At 37.1% G+C, this 12,952-nt stretch overlaps 2 protein-coding genes across 2 annotated transcripts; both read right to left on the bottom strand.

Moving 5' to 3' along the window:
* LOC104737113 (translation initiation factor IF-2-like) lies at nucleotides 1,003–6,119 on the bottom strand. The gene is given in 9 exon segments (XM_019235145.1): nucleotides 1,003–1,595; nucleotides 1,696–1,842; nucleotides 2,742–3,311; nucleotides 3,474–3,956; nucleotides 4,116–4,473; nucleotides 4,561–4,630; nucleotides 4,737–4,869; nucleotides 5,535–5,580; nucleotides 5,987–6,119. Coding segments are annotated over 8 exon segments (2,223 nt in total). The 5' UTR covers nucleotides 5,562–5,580; nucleotides 5,987–6,119; the 3' UTR covers nucleotides 1,003–1,160.
* On the bottom strand, nucleotides 6,394–8,257 carry LOC104737112 (V-type proton ATPase subunit E1). Its single transcript, XM_010457218.1, has 6 exons — nucleotides 8,035–8,257; nucleotides 7,784–7,884; nucleotides 7,374–7,530; nucleotides 7,001–7,197; nucleotides 6,769–6,868; nucleotides 6,394–6,663 (listed from the first exon to the last, which is right to left on the bottom strand). The coding sequence occupies exons 1-6, from the start codon at nucleotides 8,134–8,136 to the stop codon at nucleotides 6,628–6,630; spliced, it is 693 nt and encodes a 230-aa protein (XP_010455520.1). The 5' UTR covers nucleotides 8,137–8,257; the 3' UTR covers nucleotides 6,394–6,627.

The raw sequence follows: 12,952 nt of genomic DNA, 5'->3' as shown, positions 1-12,952 counted from the left end.
CGGGATTGGTGACGTAACCAGGAGTCGAAGTGTTTCCGCCCACAGGGGGAGGGAGACGAACTGGGACTTTGGAGGATCCAACAATATCGAGCTGAACCGGAGTGTGGCTATCGCCGACCAGCGGTGGCGCTGCTTGAGTACTTAGCTGGGGTGGGAAAGTATTTCCCGGAGTGGAGTTTGCTGCTGCAGGCTGCATGGTGAGAGGCGGAATGACGCCAGTGAAGTCCAGAGCACATCAGCGAGGGTTTTGATCGGAAGACAAGAGATCGACCCGATCGGCGTATGCGCGGTGAGAGGCTGAGAGGTCGGCTACTGACGTAGTGATTGCCTCCAAACGGGTGGAGACCTGTCTCTCCAAGCTGTCAAAACGCTCGGTGAGAGCAGCCGAGGCTGCTTGCTGGCGGTCGGACTTCTCAGACAAGTCCTGCAAAAGTTTCTGGATAGCCTCCAGAGTTACCTGATTGGAAGAGTCGGTAGCCATAGCGGTGTTTGGATGAAGTGGGTTCGGATATGAGGTCGGAACTAGTAAGAGTATAGGTGATAACTCCCCTCCTTCTAGCGCTAAATGTGGGGAGTGAGAAGTGTTCTCTCCTTCCGAACTGATTTATGTGTGGAGGAGCTTATCACCGTTAGGAGTTCCGAACTGAAAGGGAGTGTTTGAATGCTAAAAAATGTCTATTACTGCTTGAGAGCCCAAAAATCTATGATCCCCTCAAAGACTCCCCCCCTTACATATTTATACAGACCAATTAATTACCCAATTAATACGTAATTAATTTTACACGATTCTCGCGTCCTAATTAATCCACTTGAATGCTGGAATCTTTGACCAAGCTCAAACTGCGAGCTAACTAATATGACACCTCTCCGTTCTCTCTTCCTCTCTCTGGGCCTGATGGGCCGACGAGTGCTACACCCTTGGCCTGTTTAGCGTTCCCGGCCCAGGTTCTTTGCCTGGTATCCGAGATGACGAATCGTGGGTACAACAAGTATGATATTAAATGTGTAAACAAAGTTACAAAACTTTATTACCTAAGAAGCTAAGACTTTTAATTTTGTTTATAATAAGTCACCAAAAATAATCAGGGTAAAATACCAAAAATCAATATCCTAAGCAATCAGATTAAATTGATTTAGGAGTTTTTGTTGTTTAGTAAATCTCAGCATTCAATTCTCACAGCTCCACTCTCGGAGGAAATGAATTTTGGTTTCCTAATGACTGGCTCCATGCACTGAATCACATCGCCGACTCTAAAATCATTCCACTCTCCCATCACAAGCCCACACTCGTTCCCTTTCCCAACCTGTTCCACGTCTTGTTTCTCCCGTTTCAGCGACGCGCACGGCCCTTCAAACACCACTTCTCCGCTCCGTAACAGCCTCATCAGTCCGCTTCTACATACCCGACCATCCATCACTTTGCAACCCGCGATGCTCACTCCATCTTCTTCTGTTCTTCTCTTTCCCAAGATCTTGAATATGCTAAGCACCTCCGCTTCACCAGCCACCTCCATCTCCGATACTCCCGGTGCTTTCTCCACGATCAAGTTCCCGACGTCTTCAAGCAAATGGTATATCACACGGTGATGGAATACCTAAAGAGTTTACCATTGGTTACAATGCTAAATGTGAAAGGAAACGTAGAAGTTGGCATTGGAAATTATTAAAACGATGATTTGGAACAGAACGGGGTACCTTGACGCTGGCTTGAGCCGCAGAAAGATTAGCACAACTTCCACCCTTAACGTTAAACCCAACGATACACGCACCACAAGCTTGTGCCAAGTCCAAATCAGAGTGAGAAATAGCTCCCACTCCACTATGAACAATGTTCACAAATACCTAGCCAATATAAACCAATAGGCAAATTCACAAAAAAAAGAAAGCCAATAAGGCACAATCACCTTTATATCAACATTTTTGTTTCACGCACCTGTGGGCTATTTAATGTTTTTAACGCATCAGCAACAGCTTGTGCAGTTCCTTGCACGTCTGATTTCACTACTATAGGTAATTCAACCCGAACAAAACCTTCCTCAGACTCTGTTTCAGTTCTAGCTGCTTCCTCTGTTCTGGCTTCTTCTGCTTTCAACAACCGATCTTTTTCATATTTCCTTTTACGCCCTTCACTCAACATCCTTGCACGTTCCTCTGTTTCCACCACAATGACATCGTCACCAGCCATTGGAAGACCTTTAAGCCCTTCAATCTCGACGGGCATCGCTGGTGTTGCTCGGTCAGTTGTCTTACCAATCATGTCCCGAATAGCCCTGAGTCTTCCCCACTGAGACCCGATGACTACGTGCTGACCTCTCACCAAAGTTCCGGCTTTTACAATAATGGTGGCTAATGGTCCACGGCCTTTGTCAAGCCGAGCTTCTACCACATATGCTTGAGCTGGTCCATCCACACGTGCTTTAAGGTCCATATCCACAGCTTGGAGAAGCAGAGCTTCTTCTAATTTGTCTAGCCCTGTACTCTTCATTGCAGATACCTCAACAGCCTGAAACAACAAGTCAATTCAATTCACCATGGTTAAAGTAACCATCATGGATAAAACTCAAAACTCAAAACAAAACAAAAAAAAAGCTGAATCCAGGATGCGTCACTGGACTAAAAACCAAACCAATGACNCAATGTTCACAAATACCTAGCCAATATAAACCAATAGGCAAATTCACAAAAAAAAGAAAGCCAATAAGGCACAATCACCTTTATATCAACATTTTTGTTTCACGCACCTGTGGGCTATTTAATGTTTTTAACGCATCAGCAACAGCTTGTGCAGTTCCTTGCACGTCTGATTTCACTACTATAGGTAATTCAACCCGAACAAAACCTTCCTCAGACTCTGTTTCAGTTCTAGCTGCTTCCTCTGTTCTGGCTTCTTCTGCTTTCAACAACCGATCTTTTTCATATTTCCTTTTACGCCCTTCACTCAACATCCTTGCACGTTCCTCTGTTTCCACCACAATGACATCGTCACCAGCCATTGGAAGACCTTTAAGCCCTTCAATCTCGACGGGCATCGCTGGTGTTGCTCGGTCAGTTGTCTTACCAATCATGTCCCGAATAGCCCTGAGTCTTCCCCACTGAGACCCGATAACTACGTGCTGACCTCTCACCAAAGTTCCGGCTTTTACAATAATGGTGGCTAATGGTCCACGGCCTTTGTCAAGCCGAGCTTCTACCACATATGCTTGAGCTGGTCCATCCACACGTGCTTTAAGGTCCATATCCACAGCTTGGAGAAGCAGAGCTTCTTCTAATTTGTCTAGCCCTGTACTCTTCATTGCAGATACCTCAACAGCCTGAAACAACAAGTCAATTCAATTCACCATGGTTAAAGTAACCATCATGGATAAAACTCAAAACTCAAAACAAAACAAAAAAAAAGCTGAATCCAGGATGCGTCACTGGACTAAAAACCAAACCAATGACCAAATAAACCAAATAAAACTCTCAAGTCTCACCTGAACATTTCCTCCAATATCCTCAAGCTCTATCCCCTCAGACGTGAGCTGGTACTTAACTTTCTCCGGATTAGCTCCCGGTTTATCGCATTTATTGATCGCAACCACAATCGGAACATTCGCTGATCTAGCGTGCTTAATAGCCTCAAGTGTCTGCGGCATTACCCCATCATCAGCAGCAACCACCAAAACGACTATATCAGTCACAGCGGCTCCCCGAGCTCGCATCTCACTGAAAGCAGCATGGCCAGGTGTGTCGAGGAATGTGATTGAAGTGCCTGAATCAGGCATGCCAACCACGAAAGCACCAACGTGCTGAGTGATTCCACCAGCTTCTCTAGCAGCAACAGAGGTGTTTCTTAAAGCATCCAACAACGAGGTTTTCCCATGGTCGACATGGCCCATTACGGTTACAACTGGAGGGCGTGGACGAATGTCAGATCCTTCTGTTGAATGTTGCCTCCTTACATTGATCCCAATTTCCTGCAAAGGATGAGAAAACACAAACAGAATTATACTAATATAAGGTTATGTTCTTCCAGTATCTGATAAACTGAAACCAAACCTTAACACCTTTGAAATTAAAGATATATATCCAATTAAAAACCAAGTTACTGGAACTAGACTTAAAAATCACCTTACCATTGCAAGAAGCTCGGCGACATCAACACTGATTGTGTCGAATTCTGAACTAACAGTTTCACCAACATTGATGAGAATGCTCTGCAAAACCCCCACTGACTAACCAGTACGCCTTGAGAGCTCAAGTAGTGACATCCCTTCGAATATATCGACCGTTTTCTCAGGTAATCCTTTTGCCAATCTTTTCAGCCTAGGAGGCACATAAGGAGCTTCAACAGGTGGCTTATCCGGTTTTTTCTCCCGTTTTGAAAACTTGCCTTTTGTTTTCACAGTCTGTTTCTTGCGTTCACGATGACTCAGCAGCCGATCGGCATCCTCTTTTCTTTTCGCCAATGTTTCTCGGCTCGCGTGAAAATACCTGTTCAAATAGATACTCCAGTACTCTGAGGAGCATATCTAAGAGAGAATTGACAACAACAAAAAAAAGCCTAGGTGAACGGTTTACCTTATGGATGATTCGGTAGGGAAAGTTTCATGACTACGAGACCAATTTGATAGCGTACTAAAACCAAACCCTAAACATGAATAAAAGGGTGAGATACTCATTATTCAAATTCACTTTCTAACAAGGTATAAGAAAGATGATAATCGCCTGTCAGTGAACACTCTTTTAACACTTACCATTTAGGTACCGAGCGAATGAAAAAGAGACACTTTCAGAAGCTCTTTTAAAAGCCGTAGAGGAAATCTGCCTCTCTGTAGATGCTACTACTCGTGGAAGAACCAAACCTATTCTAAAAGAGGCTTGAATACCCTGAAAATATGTACAAAGTTACTTGAGACATGAGACATCCATAAACATATGTGAAATGCTTATAAAAATGAGACTGAAATGCTGGTATAGATATGCAAAGCAATTTGAACATTGAGTAACTTACTCATCAAACCAAACTAACGATTCATAATAATTCACTTCATTTCCATCCTAGAGTTCGAAAGACGACTGAAATGCTGATAACTGATAAGTATGCAAAACAATCCAAAAAAAATGTGCAACTACTAACCAAACCAAACAAACTGGACAAAATTGTAGACTTAAACATGCCGAAACGAATGCTTTATAATATACATTTATACTCAACAATTTAAAATACGACTAGCTTAGACAACGAAGTGATAAACACATATTCGTACGTCTAGTCAAATTCATGCATATGCAGATTTGCTTCCCTAATAAAATGACAGATAGACTCTGAAATCCAAGCTAAAGGCCTAGAACCAAGAATCGAACATTTAATAATTATCCATATAACTTCTAACCAAACAAACAAACATAACTGCAATATTTCCCAAGGAGAAAACAAGAACTTCCACTAAAGGTAATGCAAATATTGGGAAAATGCACGGAATTAGTATAAAATGGAAGCTAAAACTAAAAGCTTTTTACTCGAATTCATCAGGAAAGTACGAAAAAGGTACCTTCTTGCCCAAGTGCCTGGACGCCATTCATATGTCAAATCAGTCTCTGCATCAAAACCAAAAACCCTCAAGTTGATAAGCATCAAACTGAAAACTGAAAAACTGAGAAAAAAAAAATCAAAACTTGAGAGAATAAAACGCATGTCCTAAATGATTCTTATCAAACCCAAAACCCTAAAGAGAAGCTTCTAGTCACTGCACATTGGATTCTGCGTATTCTCCACACATTCACAAAATTATTTGAACAAGGAGTAAAATCAAACAGATCCCATGGTTCAGAGCCGGATTGCACCAGAGATTAAGTTACAAAAGCTAGAGTAGATGAATGACAAGCATAACGAAATCAAAATATACAAAATTAGGTAGCAACTTGGTCAAGACAAATGAACAAACACCTTGCGGGCATACAAAAAGAACACAAATCAGATTAGGCGCAAGTACATCTATCTAACCTTGAAATGGTATGGAAAGTATTATCGAACGGTGAATCTCTCCGGTCTTGTGAACTCTTGTCTTGTCTTCAGACAATCGTGGGAGATTAGTCTGAAGAAAATCTTGTAAAGGGAAGGATGAAGATTAAAACCGCAAAAACCTCATTTTTTTACTTCCATGTTTTTTTTTATACCTAAAAATGTATTTGGGCTCAAACCCAAGTCCATAGCATTCTTAGCCCATACAAAAAGAAGATATTTGAGTTAATTTGTATTTGGTTTAATTTTTAATCTTACCAATCTTGAGAGGGTTTAGAGTTTGATTTACGAATAAACATGGGTTAAAAGTCGAAAGCTTGTGACAAAGATTCAAGACTCTATTGAGAGGGTGATACTATTTGAGGAATGTTATAGAAGTACATGTTAAGAACGAAAAAAATGTCTTTCATTTTATTTATCTTTTATAGCCATGATAATAACACACTCGAGAAGGAGGAAAAAAAAAAGAAATGCAAAAACGAAGAGTTCGATGGGTTTGGCATCAACGTAAAAGTTTGTAAGATACAAAGAATCACAACAAAGAGAAATCTCTCCCAAAATGGGTAATAACCAAACACAAACCGGTTTGTATCATCATCTCTCTCAATCTCCCTTTTCTTTCATTAGGCCGTAACTTGGCCGAACAACGACTTACGGATCTGCGAAAGAATAAAGTGAATCAGAGAACCAAAGTGAAACAAGACAACGGACCTATGATGAATCACAGAACGCAATCTATGCGGGCAAAGAATTTGTTTTCATACCACTGGGAGTTTCATGCGGAATGCCACATCAAGACGTGCATCAAGAGTGTTCTCGCACACGATTTTACCATCACGAGAAGCTAGCACAACACCTCCAGAGCTATAACAAGTTCCACATACATATAGCTATATCAAAGCAGGATCTAAACACCGATATTGGCCTTTTCTACAAATCTAAGATAATTACTACAGTATTGCAATGTAAAGTAATGATGAGAAACATGAATTTTACCAGTGGAGACCATGAGGGTCACTAGATTTAGGAGGAGGGGGAAGGAATATTTTTGTGTCCACAGCAACCTCTGGGGCATGAACCTTTGCTTTACCAGCATATGTCTCCTTTGCATTTTCAAGCACAGCTTCAACTAAACCCAAGTCCTCTTCACGACAACGCAACAACACAGAAGGTTCTTTCAACCGAAGCAAACACTGCAACATTAACAAAGCAGAAGGGGTCAGATCACAAAAGAATAGATTGCCATCCGACGAAAAGAAAGCAATTACATAATCAATCAGATGCTTAAAAATTAAGCCACTAGGATATCCAAAACAAAGTTCCAATATCAAATATAATCTGAATGTATCACGTATGAATGAGGGAGTACCTGAACAATGAGATCCTTGAGAAGCTGTTTGTAAGCACTCTCATCGGCACTCACGTTGAGAAGATCCTTAGCTGCTTGATCTTTCATGGCATTGACAATATCGTCCTGCGCTTGAAGAACTTTGATCCTTGATGCATTTAGCTGCATAGAGTAATCACTGAAAAAAATGACATAGTTAGTTTCTGTCAAAGTAATACACACTTACACAGTCATGAGTTCCTCACATTGTTACTATACATGAACAAGTATAACCACAGTTTTCACAGAGAATTAAAAAATCTCAGTCTCTTCCAAAACTAGATCAACCTAGTAAATCATACATTTCTAAGTTCCAGAACAAAACGCGATCCAACTATCGATCAAATCAAGATGATTCCAAATTAGTGCAATCAAATTGAAATCGAACTTACATCTTCTTACGGACGTCAGCTTGCTTCTCCTTCTTCTCATAATCTTGCCTGATCTTCTTCTTCTCCGCCTCAACTAGTTGAAGTTTCTCAATGTTGAATTCCTACACACAAAAAATATCCAGATCGAAACGCTAATCAGAAAAAAAAAACGATTACGAGATTGAATCGAGAAACAGAAAATTGAATTCTAGAATTCAAAATCAGAAAGATCTGGGAAATGGAAAGAGAAAACAGTAAAGAAGATCAATTACTTCTTCAGCAGAAACTGAGATCTCGTTGGCCTTCTCCTCGGCTTCTTGGCGGATGAATCTCACCATCTGCTGGATCTGCCTAGATACATCTCCGTCGTTCATCTTTTACCGGGAAAATCGGCGGTCGCCGTTAACGATCGGAGATTTTTTGTGATTTTTTTGGTAAATCGAGGATTCTGTGGCGTAGAGAGATTGGAGAGAGAGAGAGAGACGTAGATCGGGGGGTGTTGGCAAACGTGGTGATGAGTAATTTGAAGTTGTCTGTTTGTATGACTACGAAACAAAAAAAAAAAACGGGATACAGTGTTTTAGATGATAAGAGAAACGACAAGGCGTCTAAAATAAGAACGAGTTTGTTTCTGGGCTACTTCATGGGCCTTAAAATACCCATTGCATAAATATATTGTGTTACTTTTTTAGGGATAATATACGAAGGGAGCCATTTTGGTTTTTGTATGTGTTTGTAGATGCATTACTTGGTATTCAAGACCTTTCTTTAAAAACTCATCCAGCAGAGCTACACTCAAATAAAAATAATATCATGTAGAGTATTGCAAAATGTATTAACGATGGTGATAAGCAAGTGAGAAAAGATTTTATAACCTATGTAAAACTCCGATCTATTCATTTGACTGAATCTATGTTCCAAGTATTATTTGCTTCAATGTTGGTAATCACTTATGTCTTAGGACTTAACTGTTAAGAGAGCCTGTTCGTTTTGTAGCCACAAGTACCTACGGCAGTCGCATGTATCGTTGTTCGTTTGGTTGTCGCAGGTGTCTGCGGCAAGATGCTGCGGCGAACGCTGTTTCTGATTTTGGACGTCGATTAGATGCGGCTAGGCTCGGCCCATAGCACAGGTGGACTAAGCCTGGGCTTAGGGCCACCGATTTTTTTGAGTTTTCAAGGCCACATATTATTTTTTTAATTGGATAATTAAGACCATATAATTTATTTGTAGTGTTATTTAATTAGAAAATACATACATTCTTTTTAAAATAGTACTATTATTTATTTAATTTTTTTTTTATGACCACATATTTTTATTTTATTTTAGTTGTATATTTGTATTTTAGGTTTTTTTGTTACTTGTTTTTTCTTTTTTTGTTACTTGTTTCTTTCACTCATTTGTTTATAAAATGTAGAATATTATTTTTTTTTAAAATATAGAAAAAATATTACTACAACAAATAATAAAAAAAAGCCACATTATTTTTTTTTCCGCTTCGGACCACCAATTTTATTGGACCGGCCATGGATGCGGCGATCAAAAAGGTTGCGTTTGCGGCAGCCACCTGAGTAGCAAATTGATCTCTTAATCTCCTCGTGGCACGTTCTTATCACAATCAAGATGAAGAAGAAAAAGAAAATTAGTCTTCACATATAATTTACAATAGTTTGGTTGTCATTGTTAAGTCTTACATACCAAAAAAAAAAAACTAATGTAAAAAGGGAAAAAAAAAACAAATTGCATACTAAAATCTTTAATCTCTCCCTTTGCAACCATCTTGTCGATGCGACAATGCCACCAACAATGTAAATGGATTGTTTGGGAGGATCGCCATACTTATACCATCGAGCAAACCATGAAACAAACATTTTCGTAGAAGCTGTTTTAATGCTGGCTCATTATAAATTAGAATTAAAGTGGTCAAGAATTATAATGAAGGATCACAAAAACTTAGAACTGTATGATTACATTTTGTCCAAATGATCACATCATTTTTACAGTAGAAAGGATGTTTATATTGTAACCAATATCAATTGTACACATTCTTTTATCAAGTAAATAACTTATGGCGAACAAAAAAGAGTAAATAATTAGCGTAAAATATTTCGTACTGGTGATAATCAAAGTTTGCCGACAAATGAAATCAGAATCAGTATTTAATTAAAAGGGTCAATTATAAAAGCTGAGAGGATTTGATATGCAAGAAAAAAAATTTATACGAGCCACTACGACCCATACCTTCATCTTCTTTTATCATAGTTGTAAGTTTTGTAGTACTAACGTTAACTTTTTAGAAAGTATATTAAAATACAAAGACATTTCAGTTTTAAAATAAACTATTGCCACAAGTATATTTTTCAAACATTGTTTGGGTTAAATTAAAATTAAATTAGGATCTTAACTACAACTTTATACAGTATCATGCACGTGTAAACCAAAAGTGGTGTGTATTATTCAATCGAATTATAAGAAATCAACCGGCAATAAGGTCGTGAGAAAGTGTTGGAAAGGACCCTAAAATTAAGCATCCCCTAATTAACTTTTAAAAATGGGTACTTAATGAGATTTGTCTAGATATATAATATATCAGTACAAGACAACGAGTGAAAATCACCTGCTGGCTCACCATCCCACACGTCCACCCCACTTTAAAAATTACTAACCCAAATGGAATAAATCATAACTGCTATCAAATTTTTATTCTATACTATAATACTACGTACGTACAAGGGTCAAGGGACCATGACTTTTATTTTATATCTCCGGTGCTTACGATCGAGTAGATAAATGTGGTTTGATACTAGTTTTGTTGTATGCATTAATGTCAATATGTCATGAATCATGATAGCAGTATTCAACATCTAACTATATATTTTCCTTTTTTTCTATTCACATCAAAGTATGATAAATTCCCTTTTAGTCTAGACTCTGGTCAATTGTATATTTGTTATAAAAATATGTAAACAATCAAATGTTTACATAGACTACTAATCCGACTTCATCTATGAAGCCGAGGGAAAAAAAAATGTTAGCTTTATATTTAAAAAGAAAAAATCTTAGCAAAATGTGGAATGTATTATCTAAATCAGATATCTTAGCTAAGGGTCATATATGTTTTATGTTTAAAAGATAACATATAGTGTCATATTTTAAGGGTAATGTCGTAAACTAATATTTAATAGCAAAAGCATAACTCGTGAGTGTACGAGCACCATATAGGTTTCGTTCTTTGGTGTGGCCCTTGTCGGGTCGCCACATAGATATGATTAAAACCTTTCAAGTTAAAAGTCGAATTATTCAGGGGTCAAATATACGAACTTGAAATCAATGATTTCATAATCATTAGCTTTTATTAATTAGTAGTAATATTCTTTCTTACGATCTTCATCTATCTAATCATATATGCTCTGTTTAACATAAACTCATTTTCAGTAGGCCCTATATTATGTGGGTTGCATTTGCATGTTCCCAAAAAAGCAGAAAAACATGTTAAAATTATCGACGGGTACCTTATTCACTTAACTTAGCACCGTGCCCATATAATTTTATTCAAACATCTTAACCCGAAAATAGTCAAAATTGTAGCTCAACCAGTTATACAAGTGTTACTTATTTTCATTTCAAAAATGAAAACATGACTAATATTATATAGGAGTATAAAGGATATTATTGCTTTCTCAATTTCATTGTGAGCATTCTAATATTTTTAATATATGAATTAGAAAAGCAAACCATTTTGGCAGACCAAGAAAATAATATATACCATAACATAAGTTCCCTGACCATGCCCATATTTTCAGCGTGGTTGAAGCACTTTTCAAGTACACCATTGCTAGATTATAATTGGCCATTTGGCCTAATTGGTTTCATTATTGGAATCGCTTTGGTCTATCGATATTTTATTATATACTTTCGTTCACTTTGTTGAAAAGAAAACAAAGGCCTCGTTATGTTTCTTCTAATAATTAAAATAAAGAAAAATCACAGGGTAGCAAGTGCACATGTAAAAAACAAGTTATTGATGAATATAATATATATATATATATTAATTATAGTAGCTAGCTACATTAATATAACTCCGAACCGGTGAATGAGAAATTCCTAATATTTTTGTTATTAAAAAGGGTTGAACGTTTTATTATATAAAGTTTAGTTCTCAAAGTTAGTAACTCACCAGATCGTGGCACATATTAATTTTAATAATCATAGATCAAAGTTAAAAATTCATTATATCGTAACGTGTGTGAGTTTTAACGAATAAATATTCAAGTTAGTAACTCATCAAATCTTGACACGTATCAGTTTTAACGATCAGAAATTATATATCAAAGTTAGTAACTTATTAGATCATGACACCTATCAATTTTAACGATCAGAAATCATAGTTTTTAAGTTTGGTAAAACGATGCATAAGATAATTGTAATGTTATTATATTCAAAAAAACTTTGTTAATTCTAAAAATAAAAAGATTGTAAATATATCCCTCTCTATAGCCAGAGCGAGCCTCTTAACTAATCAACTTCGCGAGGATTGAGATTGCCTAAGGCCCAAACTTGTCAGCTATGTCTATCAGCCACCAAGGCCTTTTCCGTGCCGAACGCTCCATCCCTTCATCCGTGAGAGTAGTATCATCATACAAAATAGCTTTACCATTCTCCTGCAGAATCAAGGAGGATAAAATGATATTTTTCATCATACTTCTCAATTTTGAATTGTCTCGTACCATATAACCTAAAAATAAAACTATTGATCAAACCAATTAAAACCAAAAAAGTTTTCGAAGTAAAAATTGAAACCAAATTAATTTATGATAGACTAAATTAAAAATATAGAATATGTTGTAATATATTTAAAATCATATTGTATTCAATAATCATATATATTGTATCAAAGAAAAAACTCAAATAAATTTAATTTTGTATTTAATATTCTATAAGTTACAGTTTGACTTTCATTAAAACATATGTACTAAAAGAAAAGAAAAATGACATAATGGTATCATAAATAATTGCTAAATCATCCCATGAAATAACAGAAAATAATAGTTTTAAAAATAATTTAATGGTAATTATACTATTTATTTTAAAATGATCAGAAAAGAGATCATATATCAAATATAAAAATTAAAAAAAAAAAAAAAAAAAAAAAAAAAAAAAAAAATATGTTAATTGTTTCTAACGTCTGTG

Source organism: Camelina sativa, chromosome 13, assembly GCF_000633955.1.
Source record: "Camelina sativa cultivar DH55 chromosome 13, Cs, whole genome shotgun sequence".
Classification (NCBI taxonomy): Eukaryota; Viridiplantae; Streptophyta; class Magnoliopsida; order Brassicales; family Brassicaceae; genus Camelina; species Camelina sativa.
This window is presented reverse-complemented; position numbering and strand designations above follow the sequence as displayed.